At 34.3% G+C, this 19,374-nt stretch overlaps 1 protein-coding gene across 2 annotated transcripts in view; it reads right to left on the reverse strand.

The window, feature by feature from the left end:
- Positions 1 to 19,374, reverse strand: part of LOC150109287 (sortilin-like) — a 508,125-nt gene that overhangs the window by 217,494 nt on the left and 271,257 nt on the right. For both annotated transcript variants that reach the window (XR_016549652.1, XM_090406996.1), the window contains exon 15: positions 13,919 to 14,024. Coding sequence is in view for 1 of the 2 variants with exons in the window: in XM_090406996.1 (XP_090263122.1) it covers positions 13,919 to 14,024 (106 nt within the window). In the remaining variant the exon portion in view is untranslated. The remainder of the gene's footprint in view (positions 1 to 13,918; positions 14,025 to 19,374) is intronic.

The raw sequence follows: 19,374 nt of genomic DNA on the forward strand, positions 1-19,374 counted from the left end.
GTTCCACTGATACCACTCACTCCATGTGATCTCTCCATGCTGGACTGGAGCCATTTCCCTTTCTGCTTCTTCATTTTAAAACCCTTTTCAATTTCATCTGTTTCCTCTTGATCCCTTTGTCATCCCATTTCTTTCCTGCCTACACATGCTCTCACCTCCTCTTGGAGCATCCACCTTTCTCACGCTGTGTACCCCTGTCCAACCTGAGCCTCGCCATTTCTCTGCTCCTCTTGCACATCCATTCTCTCATTTTCTATACTCATACCACTCACTTCCCCATTCATTACCACTTCTTCAATCTCTCCTGTCTTACTCTCCTGCTCTTCCACATCACTCCCCTCTCGATCTGATTCATTCTCTCTATTCACTTCTCTACCTTCCAGCAGCAGTCTCTCCAAGCGACTCACACCATAACCACTCAAATGCAGTCCATCGCTACCATACAGCTCACTTTGTCCCTCAAACTCATTCCACACATTAACAAACTGTACTCCCATCTCCTCACACATTTTAGCCAGAATATCATTCATAATCCTTGCTCTCCACCTCATTTCACCACAATCATACCTAGGCAACACACTGACTACCCTTCCTGTCACACTATTCTCTTTTATCTTTCCAAGCAGCCTCCTGACATTCATTCTGACATGCTCTTTGTTCTCTCTCAAATCATTTGTACCAATTAATACAATTAACTCTTTTGCTCGCTCCCACCTCATATCCAATGTCTCAATCACTCTACTCATTTTACTGCCTGGAAAACATACCTTGTGCATTTTATCCTCTAGCACACCTTTAATAATGGAGTCACCATACAACGCCACTCACTCATCTTTCATTAACTCTTTCTGCCATCATGATTTATTTTAATAGTTTTGACCTGAATTCTCTTAATTTCATTCTGCATCCATTTCATTTCTTGCCTCATCCAATCCAATTCACTTTCTGAATCTCGCGACACATTTTCTCTATCATTAAATCTTTCTAACTTTCTAACTCTCGACCCCCTCTTCTCACTTTCCCTCTCATTCATCCTCCTTTGTTTCCATACTTTTGGTCCAACATACATCCAACTTTCACTATCATTCTTCTCACTTTCACTCTCATTTATCTTTCTTTGTTTCCGTGCTTTCGGACTAACATGCGTCCAACTTTCGCTATCATTCTTCTCACTTTTACTCTCATTCATCTTTCTTTGTTTCAGTACTTTCAGTCCAACATGTGTCTAACTTTTATTCGCTATCATTTATTCGTTTATTTACTCGCTATCATTTATTCTTTCGAATTTTTTCACTTGCGATTTCTGCGTCACGCCATTTCTACTTTCATTCGTTCTCTCAATTTCATTTCTTTCTGTCACTCTCGCCTCACTTTCGTCCCTTTTAACATCCATTATGGTTTTCAAATCGCTCTTTTTCTTTTTTCCTGATTTTTTAAAATTTTTTTGCCTCTCTTTCTCACCATCCTTCTCTTTCAAACGTGCACTCGCGACACAATCATTACTAACACTTTCTGTCATCAATTTCATATTTGCATTCATCAGTTCCTCATTCAGATCACACTTCGCACACACCCTTCTTCCATCTGCGCTAAACATCCACAAATCATTTATGTAATCGAAGGAATACATATAACAGACCTCACATTTAACGAAACGACTAAAATCGAAATTAAAATCATGGAATGACAATGCTGCCACCATTTTTTTTCCCCCCTGCAGGTTACTTGGTCTAATAATAACAATTTCGTAATTAAGTTTAGGCAAGAAAAATCCCCCACACTAATAATACCAGTAGCACACAACGTTTACAGCCGCTCTTACTCAAACAATTAAGCATATATAATTAATTATTCCTAGAATAACTTATCTGAATCAGGAGCTCTTCTTAGGTACGTCCACAGTGCTTTAATCATAAACTGGTCAATGAAATATTGTGTTAGCATTTCATAACATCTTGTGCCTTATATGCTAAAAATAATGATGATGAGGATGATGATTTTTTTCACTCCTTTTTCATGCAAAAAATTTTATTTATTCATTTATTTTTTCTGAAAGTGAACGACATGTGCTAGCAATCCAGTTAATTCAATGCATATGTTATTTGTATATCCAATCTTATCTGGTGTGAGTATATCCAATCATGATCTTTTGCTTCTGATGGCAACCTTGATATAGAAGTGGAAACACTGAGAACTGATTTTGTACAATACAGCACGACCTACAGTCTACACAATAGTGTTGGGAGACTTTAATGCATGACTAGGAAAAAATAAAAATGAACTTGAAAAGTGTATAGTGGTAAAGGAGAATGAAATGAATGAAGAAATATGATGATAAACTTTATGATGAGAAACAAGTTGAATGTTATGAACAACTCTTACAAGAAAAGATCAAACCGAAAATGGACATGGATTAGTTCAAATGGAAACAAAAAGTGAAACAGATTATATTTTATCATCCCATGTAAGAATAAAGATGTTTCAGTCACCAATCAAATAGGCAGAGGAAGTAATCACAGAATAGTCAGAGAGAAAATAGCAATAGAAGAAAAATATTACAGGATGAAACAAAATAAAACGAAAAGATAAAAAGAAAAGAGAATATAAAATAACACAAGAAACAATAGATAGAAACAAAAAACCAAACAATATTACACTAAGAAAAAAAAAATACTAATACTAGAAGATAAAAATGGACACGACATCAAAGATAAAAAAGGCATAGTAGAAAAGATTTTATACTGTATTTTTCAGATTGTATAACACCACAAGCACTGATAAAAACACTGTTACATGGAAGCCAGAAGAACATAAAAGAAGTATTCCAGAAATACAAAATTTTGAAACTGAACAAGTCATGAAAGAAAAATATGAAAAATAAGTAAAAAAAATAAGATAGAAAATCACAGACCTACAAGCTTGCTCTCACAAGTATATAAACTGTTTATAAAAATGATAACAAACAGAATCATGAGATTACTGGATGAAGCTCAACCTAATGAGCAAGCTGGATTCAGAAAGGGGGGTTTAGCACAATCTACCATCTGCAATCATTGAATCAGCTAAGAGAAAAAATGCAGAGAATACAATTTACCATTGTACCTAGGTTTTACATATTATAAAAAGTCTTCAATTCCGTTGAAAATCAAGCAATCCTAATAACAATAAAAAAAAACATGGAGTAAGTCAAATACAGCAATTTTTTTTTTCTTTTTTTGTAAAAAAAAATAGGTGCCAGTACTCGTTCTTTGGAACATGAAAAAATATGAAAAGAAACTAAAATAATTTACACATATTGTTACTTCATAGTGTGATAATGTTTTCTTTCTTTAAGACACTTTCTTCAAAACAGACATTTCATTGTTTGTTCATTCCTTAGAAATCTTCATGCCCATTTTCTTTTCCACTTCAAGAGTCTTTCCATTAGTTTACATAATGCACATCCAAGCTGGGTTGTAAACCAGTAAACAACTGCGACAATGCCAAGGAGTGGCATTGTCTCAGTTGTTTTACTGCACAGCTTTCCTGCTTTGTAAGCAGGAAAGCTCGGCAAAATCTCAAACACCTTGAAAAAACACCTTGAAAAAAATAAAAAATAATAAAAAAAAAGAATATTTTCTTGAATGTAGGAAAAGCACATATCTTAACAACAGTTCTGCATCCATAGTTCTTATTTTGATAATTTAGCCAACGGCACGATGCACAGAAGATATATACATTTTTTTTTTTTTTTTTTAAATCAACAGTCTAGCAACTTAGCCAGTCATTAATATCAGTCATTCCTTCCTATTGGATGCTGGTACTGTCATGAACAAACACAATCTTTGACATAGCCTCTACAGTTAACTCTTCCCCCATTTTCTCATTTGTTTCTAATTTCTTAACTACTGTGGAAGGGGGAGGGGAAGAAACTTACATTTTTACTTCACAGTTCAAGACAATTTTTTTTTTGCATTACTTCTTAGATAAACAGAACATCTGTGAAAGTCAATTAAACTTAATAAAATGATTTACTTAAAACATACACGAGGGGAGGAGACAAATTAACTCGTGCTGTAGATGACCTTCAGGAAGGACAGGAAAATTTGTTCTGTGTGTATACAGTATGTATTGGTAGTTTAGTACTAAAATAAAAATGACCCTATATAGTGATAGCATTCAACACCAAACATGAAGATAAGTTTCTTGATTGGAAGAAACTTATCTTCATTTTCAAGTAGAGTTATGTAGGCAAACTTCAAAATGGGAAAATGTTCAATGAATCTTATTTGTGCCCATGGTTCCAAGAAGGATCTCCTAAGAAAGATGTAGAGGAACTAGAACAGACAGCTGATATAAAGAAAATGGAAAAAGTGGTACTTGTTGGAGATCTAAACAGCAGAATAGGAAGTGAATCCCACCAGATATTAAGTACAATAAAACTGAATAGCACATTGAAAAGAACAGTATGTAAAAAAGTTTTAAAAAGAATTAAAGTTGAGCAGCTTTTACAGGTAAATTGTATACTCAACAATACAAACATTATTATTATTATTACCCAAGACCTCATGGAGTCAAAGACTTAACAAGGGAGGTCCTTATCGAAGAAAGGATGAAACAGTTCAAATACAAGAACCAAACCGTCGAGTTTCAGCAGCAAATTCTGAAAAACTGATTCAGCATAGGGAGGCATGTGTGGAGTTGTCTGTAAGGATAGAAAAATAAGAACAAACACAGTGGACACAAGAAATTAAAGAAGCAGTCCTGGAAAAGAAGAAAGCATACTGAAAGTTTCTAGCAAATAAGTCAGTAGATGACCTAAAAGAATACATACCGAAATGTAAGAGTACTAAGCTATGTGTGAAAGTAGCTAAATAAAAGCCATGGGAAGAAAGACTTCAGTAACAATATAGAAAATATTGTAATAGAAAATTTTCAAGAGAAATGCAAACATGAGTACATATTAATACATGCAGTAGAAAAAGTTATCAAAACTTGAAATGTGGAAAGGCAGCTGGCCTAGATGATATTCAACTAGAAATGCTCAAATGTGAAGATGTAAAAGTTTCACAGTGGGCAGTGGCTACACTGCAAAACTTGCAAAACTGTATGCCAGCCTAGGTAGTCAAGTAGTTAGCATATCTGCTCTCTCTTCAGGCTGTGGGGGGTTGGAATTGTGCCATGGATATGGATGTTTGTAATTGTCCTACAAACTCTTAGTGGAAAGGGTATCTGCAACCCTACCATTTCTAGCAGAAGACTTCACTCCCAAAACCCGATGAGGTACAGGAGTGACCATGTGGTTTCTACAGATGTCAAATATGACATTTTTTTTTTTTTTTAGTGGCTACATTGTATAATTCAGAGGATTTGGTCAGAAGGTCAAATTCCAGATGAATGGAGAAGAGCTCTCATAGTTCCCATCTATATAAAAAAAAAAAAGGGAATAAAGCTGAATATGAGAATTACAAAAGAATTTCTCTACAAGATGTTCCAGGTAAGATTCATGCAAGCATATTTGAAATGAGGTTGAAAAATTTGTGGAAGAGAAACCTGAAGAACAAGCTGGGATCAGGCTAAATAGAGGTTGGCCAGATCAGGCATTCACTTTATGACGTATAGTTTTGAGATATTATGTAAATAACTGGAAAGATATATGACAAGGTGCACAAAGAAAGCTTTTCAAAATGATAGTTACGTGGGGGTAAGCAGAACATTATACAGAGTAATACATAGTGTATATTGAAGTTGAAGTTGAAGTCAGCAGTTAGAATTAAAGGAAATACAGGAAGATGGTTTGATAATAAATCAGGGTTAAGACAAAGATGCAAGTTATCTCTACTCTTATTCATCATCTATATGGATCACATTATGAAAGGAAGTGGCATTAGGCCTGATATCAGAATTGGTGATGTCAAACTTAGTTCTTTGCTTTATACAGATGATGTTATACTCCTAAACACATCTAGTGCAAGTCTCCAAGAATTGCTAAATTGAACATCTGTAACAAATTTGTCTTGAAAATCAGCAATAAAAAGACCAAAACTATGAAAATAGATGGGAACATAACTTCATCTGCATTCTGAATAGAGAGCCTATAGAACAAGTATATTATTTTAGATATTTAAGCACAGTGTTTGAGAAGATGGTAAGTTAAATCTGGAAATAGACAACAGAATAAGCAAGGTGGAGAGCCAGCTGAATACATTTATATGGAATATGAGAGAAATTAGCCAAAACACTAAACTATCAGTATACAAAACAGTATTCAAACCAGTTATAGAATGGAGAGTTCAGTTAGAAATAAAGCACTTGATCAAAGATTAGAGAATACACATATGAATGTTCTTAGAAAACTTACAGGTCCAAATAGATGGCATCAATGGCAGAATCATATTTAAAATGAAGACATTAGGAAGGAACTTGACGTTGTTTGCATTCAAGAATGTGTGAGCAAGGATAATCAAAGGTAGTATGCTCACTTAAATAGAATGGGAGAGGAAAGATTAGCAAAATAGATGTTTAATGCTAAGATGGCAGGCAAAAGAACCAGAGGAAGAAGGTCTAGGTGGATTGATTCAGTCAGAATTGCCGTAGAAGAATGAAATGTTAAATGTCACAATATTGGAGTGCTGACAAGTAACTGACTAATCTGGAGGAAAGCTGTTGATCAGAAATTAATAATAATGTAAAGTTAATCATGTAGTGCTGTCATAATAGCCTCATCCCTTGAAGGTACATATCTTTTTCTACTTTCTTAAAATTTCTTCTTTCATTATGAATGGTGCTTTTTCTCTTTGTCTCTTCATTTGTATTTTTCAAGTCTTCTTCTTCTTCCCTCTGGAAAAGTATCTGGAAATATTCATTCAAATTTTTTTAATCTCTTGATTGTTCCAGTTTCAATACTGTTTTTATGTTTTCTTTTCAGTGGTCTGTTTTGTTAATTCTTTTATAATTTTATATATAATCTTGCTATAATTTTATATATAATCTTGCTATAATTTTATATATAGTCTTGCTATCATTCTTTTTATTGGCTTTTTCACACAATTTGCTAAAAACCAAACTTGTTTTTGTTTTTAGTTTTTTCTATCAGATCTACACATCCTATTTATTTTGTTTTTCAGTCTTTTATAATCATTTCTTATTTTCCTCTGTATTTTCTCTGTTAAGAGTATTTCTGCAGCTCTTTTTTCTTCTTCTAAAGCTTCCAAAATTTCTGTAGTTATTCACTCATTATAGAAGGAATTTTATATAAAAACACCTTACATACCGATTTTACTGGTAAACGAAATTCAATTCAATATACTTGTGATTAATTGGCAAATTTTTATAGTTTAGTAATATGGAAATAAAATTTTGTGAATTACTGAATAATGTAACTGCCAAAAGTTTTGTAAAAGAACAAAGAAAGTTAAATGTGGATTAATTTGTGTCACAAGAACTTTCCAGACAAATTATCTTATTAACTTATGATCTAGGGTGATTACAATCAAGAAGGTCAAATATGCACTGGGGTTTCCTGCCTTAATTGCACAACCAAAAATGGTGGCAGGTGCAAAACCATGAAATACCCAAGGGATTAAAACGTAGAGAACCCAAGGCCAATGCAGCTAGATAAATAGAGGGTTGCTATGGCAAGTCTGGGTTCAGTTCTTTGGTTAGCAAGAAGTTACAAGATCGCAGAGTCGTGGAGTTATGGGGTTACTACGATGTAAGTTACAGCAACGAAGGGCAAAAGGCTACAGAGTCACAAGGGACTTTTGCTGATCGTCTTCAGGCGGAAGGCCAAGCAAAAAGGAGAGGAAGATTAGATGAGTGTGGCAGAATAAGTTCGTCATCATTTCTGTTTTGGATCCAGTTTCAGGGGAAACTCCCCGATTCAAGATCGGAGCCCTGCATTCCAGCCAGTAGATGGCAGAAGTGCAAGATAACTAATTCGAGTTGTTTTGGGAAGAAAGCAGTTACCGGATTTTCATGCCACCAAGTTCCTGACATTCGCAAATAGTAAGAGGAAATGAATGAGTGTGGCAGAATGAAAAAAGAATGAGTGTGGCAGAATAAGTTCGTCATCATTTCTGTTTTGGATCCAGTTTCAGGAAAAACTGCCCGGTTCAAGATCGGAGCCCTGTATTTTCCAGCCAGTAGATGGCAGAAGACAACTAATTCGAGTTGTTTTGGGAAGAAAGCAGTTACCGGATTTTCATGCTGCCAAGTTCCTGACATTCGCAAATAGTAAGAGGAAATCCCACAATTCCCGGAGAAGGTACCCATACACATTGCAAAGATTGGAAGGTAATAGAAGAAAGTGATTTCGAAGAATCTATCAAAGAAAGAGAACCAGACAACTGATTCAAAGTAAGATCTTTCTATTGTTTTGCTAGAGACAGAATTGTGACAGTGATCTGTTTAAAGGTTTGCTTGTTATGATACTTAAGGACTACAGGCATTCAGCTAATCTTGGAATTGTCTTATTCAGTTATATTTGAGAGAAAACTTATCAGAATTTAAAGGGATATATATTGTGTGCTTATTATTGTTATTTTTTTTTGCTGAGCCTGTATTTGTTTAAGTGAGATTAACAAACGTATTATCATAGACACAGGGTCTTACAAGAATTGTTTACATAAGAGGAGTAATTGTATTTGAGAGTTGCTATTGAAGTGTAGAATCTGATTTACTTGAATCTTTAGTATTGACCTTTTTGTACATTTCTTAGAACATGAATAAATTGCTTTCTTGTTTAAATAATTTGCCTGATTCCTGTTACCAATGCACTGCTCATTAAATTTGAATCTGTGTGTCCTTGAATAGCCACGACTGTAGAAAAGAAGTTTTACGTTGCTAGATTTATTTATAAGAGAGGAAGGTTCCATGATTAATTGAGTTTTTCTTTGGAAGGAACAATCATATTCTATCCACAAATTTTGGTGGCGCAGCTAGAAATCAAATAAATTTTCCAAAATTCAATTTAGAAAAACACCAGTTGTTCAGACAAAGAGATTGGCTCCAGTCAGAGGCAATCTCTTAGTTTTGAAAGTTTTGCACACGAGAACAATAATATTTGCAGCCTTGAGACAAAAAGGGGAATTAAGTTGAGTGAAAGGATTGAAGGTTAAGAAATTAAATCAAGCAACGGATTATTAACTCGGAGTTACGACTGTTTAAGTTAAGATTGAGTTAAATATAATAAGATAATATTAAATGATAAGATTAAAGTATAAGATAAGAAAAGTAAAATATTGAGATTAAGTTTTGAATAGTATAATATCGTAGATTTTACAAAGGCGCAGCCGAGAAAAAAGATTTGCTAAGGACTGAATATAAACAAAATAATATCATAGATTTTAGAGTATCAAGTGTTTTTCTTGCAACATTTACCATAACTGCCCTGCCTATTTTCCATGTATTTTCTTCACTGTTAGGGTTATTTTCTTTAACTTTGTTTCTATTACATTTCTGTAGTTGTTTTGTATAGTTATATCTTTCAGTTTTGTAATGTTAATAATGTTGCTTATGGTCAGTTTGGTTTGCTATTTTTTAATTTCAACTTAATTTTTGCAGTAAGTAATTCATGATCAGAGTCAAAATTTGCTTTCTTTAGTGCTCTTACATTTTGGATTGAGGATTTTAGTTATTTTTGATCAGAATGTAATCAATGCAATTTTAAATCATATCATATGGAGATGTCTATGCATATTTGCATGACGGTCTATGGAAAAACATGGTGTTTGAGATGAATAGTTCATTATGTTTACAGAATTTCGAGTCTTTTGCCTCTCCAAATTTGCCCGTCACATCTTTTATGTCTAGTGTAAATCTCCTTACCTTGGTGTTGAAATCTCCCATTACTATTAGAATATCCTTTTTGTTTGTTTTGTCAATAAGATCCTGTAGTTGCTGGTAGAAAGTATCTAATTCTTCAAGTAACTGATCTGGAGTATAAATTTGGATAATTTTGAAACAAAAATCCCTTTTTGTTTTCCTTTTAATCGAATTGTTATAATTCTTGGACCACGTGTTCTAAGGTTAAGATGGAGTTCTGCTAGCAATTACTGATTAATATTGTGACTCCCTCTCTGTGGTTGTTATCTTCTCTACCTGAGTAAAATGGTTTTCCATTCTTCAAATTTACCATGCCTTCTCCTGGCCTGTGTGTTTAAGCAAAACCTATGATCTCCCACTTAATCCTCTCTAGCACTTCCTCCATCAATTTGGTTTATCCTGATTTAAGAAGAGTATTATATTCAATGTTAGGACATGATTTATTTTTTGAGCTGACTACAGAGCATACTTCTCAACTGTTTCCTGTGATCTAAAAACAGCCGTGTTGGCTGACCTGGATGCAGTAGCATTATCTTGGCTCAGTCTCTTGTCAGGTATAATCTCCTGCTAGGAAGTTGACTACCATGAGCTTTCACTATGTACGGTTTTGTGCTTCTCTCTTACATTCTTCATAAGACAAAAAAGTCTAGTCCTTAATATTTCCCATCCAATCTGTTCTTTGTCTTCCTGTTCTTCTTTTTCCTTTTATCATTCCTTCTAAAAGTGTTTTTTTGTCGGGATTCATGGCTTAGAATGTGACCAAGGTAGATGGTTTTCAACAGAGTCCTATCTTCTCCAATCTCTAATATCTCTAAATTAGTTTTTTTTTTTTGGCAGTCCATGGGACACTAAGGATTCTTCTGAGGATCCACATTTCAAAGGCTTTTAGTTTGTTTTCATAATAATTTGATATTGTCCAATTTTCTGCTCCAGAGAGCAATTGACCATACATAGCATTTGGACAGCCTAATTCTTGTTTTTTTTTTGTGTGAATTTCCCCTTGAGGTTAGAATGTTTTTCATGCTAATGAAGGTTGATCTAGCAATTTATATCCTCCTTAATATTTCCTTATTACATTTTCCATTCTCTATAATCAGCTGACCCAAATATATATAACTCTCTACTTGATCTAAAGTGTTTCCTCTGATCTTAATATTTATATTGGGTACTTTCCTTTTTTCTCTTGTTACCAACATGTTTTGGTTTTTTGAAGTTGAAATTAAGTCCATATTTTTCACTTAGTTTCAGTGTCTCTTCGAGTAGTTTTTGAAGATCTTTTTTTATTTTCAGCAAGCAGTACCATATTGTCTGCATATCTTAAGTTGTTTATATTTCTGCCTACTATGCTGATTCTTTTAAATTCTGCTAATTGTTGAAAGGTATTTTAAATATAGAGGTTATTTTTAACCTATATTGAAAATATCTTTACCTCCAGATATTTTTATTGAGGCAGTTTGTTTCCAATATAGATTTCTCAGTAATCTGGTATCTTTACCATCTGCTCCTAATTTTTTTGATGCATTCTATTAATTGTTCATGTTCTATATTGTCAAAGGACTTTGTGTAGTCAATAAAGCATAAATAGACTTCTTTCTGCTTCTTCAGATATCTTTCTATAATAGTTCTAATGTTGAAGAGTCCTTCTCTTGTACTGTTATTTTCCTGAAAACCAGATTGTGTCTCAATAATTTCCAATTTGATTTTATGTTTATTTCTTTCTAGGATGATATACAATATAACTTTTGCTACCAGGTTGATCAGACTGATTGTTCTAGGTTTTTTAGGTACTGGTAGGAATGTTGAGTGCTTAAAATCTTTTGGCAGGTATCCAGTTTCATATATTTTGTTATATATGTCAGTCAGTGATCTTATAGCCTTATCGTTTAAAGCCTTTAGACATTCTGCCATAATTCCACCTATTCCTGAAGCCTTTCCTAGTTTCAGTTTCCTAATGGCACTTGTTATTTCCCTGGTAAGAATAGTAGACCCTCCAAATTTTCTTGCAACGGCTTATCTATTCTATCATGATTGTAGAGATCCTCTGAATACTCTATCCATCTATCCCTTATTTTGACTTCCTCCATTAGGATGTTTCCATTGGCATCTTCAATGCAATGAGAGCCTCCCTTTTTTCAAGATTTGCTAATTAGCTCCCTAACTTTTTCATGAAGTTTTATAATTTTGTGTTTTTTTTGTCCAAAAGATCAATTTCCTTGATTATGTTGTTGAGCAATAGTTCTTTTGCAATCATACATTCTTTCCTGATCTCCATGTTTAAGTTCTTGTATTCAAGACCATTTTTTGTGTTTTTTTTTTCTTTCTTTCTTCCATCATTTTCAGTAACTTGTCATTCATCCAGGGTACTCATCTTCTCAAATATGGGAATTGTTTTACTTCCTTTTTTTGTGCTTTCTTTAAATTTCTGCCATCTATCCTCAATCTCATCTTTAGAGTAGGGATATTTGGTGGAATCAGGAATGTTAACAGCAGTGGATTGTGCCAGTTCCTTTAAAAATTTATCTTGTATTTCTTGATTTTTAAGCCAAGATGATATTTTCTATGTTTATAGGTTTCATTGTTTTCTTTAATTTTATTGCTGCTTTAATGACCTCAGAGTTGTGGTCTGATCCAATATCAGCCTGCTAGCTATGCTTTTGCTTGTAAGATGTTATTCTGGAATCTTTTTTTAATCATTATATAGTCAATCTGGTTCCTATAGTTGTCTCTGGGGCTTCTCCATGTCAGTATAGACTTCTAGGAGGTTGGCTAAACAAAGTAATCGTTATTACCAAATTGTTTTCTTCACAGAACTGTATTAATCTTTCTTCTCTTGGATTTCAATGTTTCAGGCCTTGTTTTCCATGCAGGAAGAGATGTTTTCTGAGCCTACTTTAGTGTTTAGATCCCCCCATAACGATATGGATTTGAATGCATTTGAATGGCTTCACAGAAGTGTTCTACATCTTCATCTGGTTAATCAGAAGTAGGTGCATATATATGGATGATAAAAATATTAAAAGGTTGAGCTGCAATTTTTAATGCAATTGCAATTGCACTGGGACGATTTCACTATGGGCCAAAATCCAAGTAAGGATTTTGGCCCATAGTGAAATCATGGGCAATCTTATTTTTTAGTACAAATGCTGCTCCATTCCTATGACTGTCTCTGCATGAGTATATAATTGAATGAGTCTGTTTATTTTTCCACTATTAGTCAATTTTACTTCACTGATACCAGTAATTCAATTTTCATTACTTCAAGTTCTTGTATAAGGTTATATAACTTCCCAGCTTCATATAAGGTCTTTACATCTCAAGCTGCAAGCCTTAAGAGAAGATTCTTGGTTTTCAGACATGAAGGATCAGAAGATACCCTTCCCAGAGGGTTTAAGGTATCTTCTTTATATGCTATTTTCATAGTAGCTGTCTTACATTCCCCAGTTTCTTTCACTTCTTCCCTGTAATGTATCTTAGCTCAGTAAGGATTCTCTACTCATGGAGGGGAGAGGTTTGGAAATTTTAATACAGCTGGTTTGCCACTCTTCTGCTGCATTTGCCTTCTAGCTTTAGCTGGGCATGGCAGGTGAGAGGTCAGACTCCCACTGCACGAGAGGAGCAAATTAAGATGGAAGGGTTCACCTCTAGCCATCGAATGCTCTAATAGCATTTGTGGGGGGGGAGTAACAATAAAAGCAAGAAAGAAGGGTAGGGATCAGTCTACAGATAATATAACAGATGTATATTATGTGAAGTGAGGCATGGTCCATCATCAGGTACCTCAGGTTCACCACTCCTGTACTCACTAAAGTAAGCCCTTGAGGTCATTTTGCATTATGATATACAAAAAAAAAAACAATTTAATGCTGTATGAACAGTTCTCTATATTACAAGTAGCTTAGTCATAAAGATACCTGATATGCAAACACGTTTATTCTAGACTAGTGGATGAAAACAAGAATACATATAATTTCATTAAGTATAAATAATACTTTCTAAATAATTCTTTTTATAAATATTAATTAATAATACAATGACCTCAGCACATAGTTATTTTCTGTGCTAAATCTTAGTTTAAACTTAACAAACTTGAGAAAAAGGAAGTAACAGTAATTACCATGCACCAAAATAATCCCAACAGCTGCTTCTACACTTAGTGGGCCTTGAGGAACTGGTAATTTTTTTCGTTTACTATACTGATAAGCTATATGCAAATGGCAATCCTAGTTAAAAACAATATCAGATTATGAATACCTATTTTTACTTAAAACTAAAGTATATATCACATTATTTAATATTTTATTGCTAGATTCCAAAGGTAATTATAAATTTTTCATATATCTATAATTATATGAGCCAACTTTCAGTAAAGTTAAAAAGAAAGAAAGAAAGATAACATACAACTATGGCCTGTCATATTTCACAGGACAATTCTGAGTATACTGTTAGAGCCACAACAGTATTCTCTTTCCAATTCTCAGTTCTTTTCTTAAATGATACATTATTTATACTCTATTTTATATTACTGCTATTACTTTATTATCATGACAAGACCCCTCCAAAGAGTTAGGTACTCATCAAGAGAGGATACATATCACTTACACTACATCATAACTTCTTTTGAATTCATTCACACTATCTACATTTGCAACAGGCATGCCATTTCAGTCACGCATAATCGAACTCTCACTTGACTGCATTAATTCTCATCTTCCATGGATGCCCTCTTGTCCTCTCCCCACTCTTCATAAAACGAAAAATTCCATTTACTTGTATCCTGTATAACCCTTTCAGAAGTTTGTAAGTTTCTATAATATCATCCCTCTTTCTCCTGTTTGCTAGTATCTGCAGTGCACATTCTCAATGTCTCCTCATAATCTCATTCCACAGTCCCAATGTTCATCTTTAACACTCTTCTTTGTGCCCTTTTCACTGTATCTGCACACACAATAATCTACTTGAGGTCGTATTAAAGCTTCTATAAAGATGCAAAATGACTTCCTTAGTCTTACATGTGTCAATGTTCATTTTTGTATTTTAATTATCCTCTAAGTTGTATTCAAAATCTTTATTAAATGGTCACTGAAATTCAACTTCCCATCTACCAAAACTCAAATCCCTAGCCTGATCGGTTTCTTCCAGCATAATCCCACCACCAATATAACATGCTATTAGATATCTCATTAAACCAAAGGGCATAACTTTGCATATACTAACATTGAAGTGACAGCTATTATCACATGCCCGTAATTCCAGCTTATACAAATCGTTCTACAAGTCTATATGGCAGTTGTATTCCTAATTACCTTGCCTATTTTTGTAACATCAGCAAACAGCTGTATGTCTCCTATTAAATCCTCTTAATGTAAAGGCTTTGAATAACAATGTACACCTGATCCCTGGTGTACACCACTGGTCCCCTTATATCTTGGAGATTCACATCCCTCATAAACTTTTTTTGATATCCTCTTAGTATCATGACCTCCTCTTAGTAAACATGTGCTGTTTATCACTGCAAAATATAGATTCTCTATCAACCCATTTCTGTATGCAATCTCTTTTCTCTTTCCAAAATCTTCATTACTACTCCAGAGATACTGACTGAGTCTGTAGTTATACACATCAGCCTTTGCACAACCGTTATGCAATGGGATTATCATACATTCTATCCACTCCTGTGGAGTCTTCCTTGCCTTGTACTGAGAATCAAATTATACAGCCAAGTCAAAGGAATAGCTACTTCAGTCGAACACTCTTTTAGCATTCATGCTGATATCCCATCATTCTCTACTGCGAGATTCATATTCAGTTTATGCAACAGCTCTCTAGTACTCCTCCTCATACACCTGAGTTTCTTACTAAAATGTAGAAGTAGTATTACCAGGTTGATAGCTTTTAGCAAAATTGGCACTTGTTCTTGTGTTAAAATGTATCTCTTATAGAAGTTTCTAAATGAACCAAATGGTCTAAAGTTGAATGATTTCTACATAAGAAATTTAGTTTAATCCTTTATCCAAGTGTAAGCAAACAGCTCCACGTTTGGTTCTGCCTCCCACTGACAAGACCTTGATAAAGGTTGAAACCAGTCTAGGTAGTGGCCCTTCCCTTAATGCATAGCAGTATACATGTCCGCAAGGAGATGTGCTTTGCATTATGGGAGATACTGAGACAAAGAATGATAAGAGCTTGGTCCACTTTGCCCAGAGTTGCCTGGTGTTGCACAACCTTACCTCAGTCCTAAAGATATTTTCAGGTGCAAACTTTGTTTGCTTACACTTGGATAAAGGTGATTAAAACTAAATTTATTATAGTCTAACCAAGTGAAAAATAAACTTTCAATTTCTACATAAGCCTCATTGTGTTTTGGAGAGAAGATCATTGCTTTCTAAATACCAGAAGTCTGGCATTAACCATTTCCTCTAATATCTTACAAAGACAGCTGATCAGAGCAATAGGTCAATAATTATTAGCTTGTGTTGGATCCTTTGTTAGTTCTGAGATAGTAATGACAACTGACTTATGCCAAGAATCTGGAAACTCTTCCTCTGCAAGAATTCTATTGTATATTAAGAGGAGATCAACAGAAATTATGGTAGATGTTTTATCACTTCATAATGGATGTCATCAGGCCCTACTGCACTAGGGTGAGAAAGTAAAAAAGCTCTTTTTTAGCTCTTGACAAACCATACAATAAGGCCATACCATATGGCTCAAATTTGGCCTTTGTTTCTCTTACTGCTCTTTCAGTATTAAAAATTCAGGGGAATACGAAGCTGTTGTTGAGATTCTGGCAAAATTTTCTCCAAAAAGTAGACACTTTTTGCTTTGGGATCAGCATTAACACTTCCATTACGGTCTAAAGTAAACAAAACGGGTGTTCTATATCTACCTTTCATTTTTGGATTTTATCCCATACAATTTTTGCAGTAGTCATTTGATTTAAATTGGATCCAAGATAATTTTTGACTCTGCTGTTTCACATAACATGCTTTGGTCCAAGCATGCTTAAAAGCTATTACGTTCAATATGGTGGGGTATCCATGAAACATACCCCAAGCTCTGTTTTGATCTTTTTTTAGCTGTCTGGCATTCTGGGTTCCACCAAGGCTTTGGATAAAGCAGAAATTGAGATGATGTTCTTGGAATGGAGGCTGTTGCTGCCTGGATGATGCAGCAACATACTTGTTGTAACAGTCTGTTACATACTTGACTGCTTCATTGATTGGTGTTTTGACTGAGAGTATCAGCATTAAATTTCGAAAGATGGGAAAAAGTGTTCCAGTAAGCCTGACCCATTTTCGTATGGGCATTCATGCAGGGGGAGTATGGATCCTTTGAAGACATTATGCAAAGAACAGGAAGGTGATTGCTTCCATATATTTTCTCTTTAACGTCCCACATGAGAAATTGAAGAACAGAAGGGGGAGCAGATTGTAAGATCAATTGCAGAATATGAGTGGATAGGCATATGGAAGAAAGTATTTAGTTTATTATGCAAAAGGGAGAAGTCATTATTGTCAAGTATTCTTTCAATTATTCAACATCATCTATTTGTGATGGCACTACCTCATTGAGTATTGTGACCATTAAAGTCAGCCATCAGAAGAATGGGTTCAGGCAGTTGTAAGATTGATTTCATTTGACTCAGCACTTGGTGGTAAATAAAGCAAGCATACTGTAATAAGAAATCCCACAGACAGGCAAATTGCTACTGCTTTCAGAGCAGTATTAAGATGGATGTGATAGAAAAGAGTATGACTGCCCACTAGGATAACTATTCCTCCATGAGCAGGACCACCTCCTTGTTCTGTCCTTGCATACAACAGTGAAATTGCTTAAGATAGGGTCCTCATTGGGTCTTAAGTATGTTTCCTGTAGACAGAAACAGAAAGGTTTGTGTTTCTGCAAAAAAACCTTAATATTATCAATATTCTGGCAAAACCTATGACAGTTCCATTGTAAAAATTTTTCTATTGCTTTGGCTTTATAAAGACTTGTCTGGTTTTCAGGAGGTTTGACAGCTTATCTTTGTCAGGTTTATATTTATCAATCATTTTTGGGAAGTATAGATGGCCAGTGTCCATCTCTTCCTCTGGTAAAATATTCAATACATCTGATTTGTCAGGGTCAGTTGGCAAGTTCAATTTACTTTCAGTGGATACCCAAGTATCCATTCTTTCTGTGGGGTGTCTGGTGATTTATCTTCACGCCATATATTTGCCATAATTTTTTTTGACAAGTGGATTCTCATCGAATGGAACCATTTTTTAGAGTTGTCTCTGGAGTAAGAATGTAGATCAGGCGATTCATCTGCTCAACAGAGAAGCACTTGCGATCATAAAGTTCTGGTATGGTGAAATTATCAGATGGTGGAATAGATGGTAACCACTCGGCCAACCAGGCCAGCAACAGATGATGAAATGTGCATCCTTGTCTCCCACTTGATTTTTTTAACATCAAACCATCTTCTGTACCTCCTTCAATTCTAATCGCTGACTTACAACTCAAATACAGACTATGTACTGCTTGATATAATGCATCATTTACACCATACTGGTGTAAAGTATTGAAGAAATTTATGGAACAGAAAATGAAATTTGTTTTGTTTTTTGTTTCATCATCTTTAATTGTACAGCATAGTTCTTTAAAGTTGTGATTATTCCTACCTTTTGTTGAGGGTGATGAAAAATGCTGATGAAGGTATCTTCCTACATGGGTAGGCTCCCTGTTTAGACTTCTAAATAAACAGATTCCTCTGCCTTCTGTTCCTCCCCCCCCCCCATTAAAACAGCTTACAATGTTAATTTTAAGTGATAATTGTTAAAGAAACCAACAAACCACTGCAAAGAACATCTTCAAATCTTTTACAGACAGTAGTGGGAAGCCTGTTGCTAAATCACATTTCTGGAAATAAAACTTTATTTCCCAAGTAAAGAAAGATAACTGAAGACAGTTTTAGAAAATATCAGTTTTGTCAGGAGGAAAAGATCTTCAAGGATATGGACAGATACTTTAATTGGGATATTTGTAAATAATGACTACAATATCTAAATTGGTTAATTTGGATGTTGTCTTTTTGGCACATCATACAAAGAAATAAGATAATTTTTGTTATTTATTTATTTTATTTTATTTTTTTGCATTAAATACAGTTTCAATATTTCAATAAGTGTAAATATATTTTCTTGGCATCTTTATTTTATAGAATAACCAAGTGGAAAAACTTTCAACATCTATCTGTAATCTAGAGGATTTTAGTAATACGTGTGAGTAGTAATATAATATAATGAAGAGCCATTTTTTCCTCTGGTGATTCCAAAGGTCAGCAGGAAAGAGAGAGAGAGAGAGAGAGACAGAAAAAAAAAAAAAAAAAAATATATATATATATATATATATATATATATATACCATATATGTCCCTGTTATAAGACGACTCAAAACCCCTTGAAATCATGAGTCATCTTATACGGCAAGTATAAAAAGGGAAGCTTAATTTCTCAGATGTGAACATTTAGGTACTAATTTAATAAGCCTTTCGGCTTATTAAATTAGTACCTAAATATAAAACATAAA

This window comes from Typopeltis vanoorti, chromosome 2 (assembly GCF_054136105.1).
Source record: "Typopeltis vanoorti isolate ZY-2024b chromosome 2, IOZ_Tvanoo_1.0, whole genome shotgun sequence".
Classification (NCBI taxonomy): Eukaryota; Metazoa; Arthropoda; class Arachnida; order Uropygi; family Thelyphonidae; genus Typopeltis; species Typopeltis vanoorti.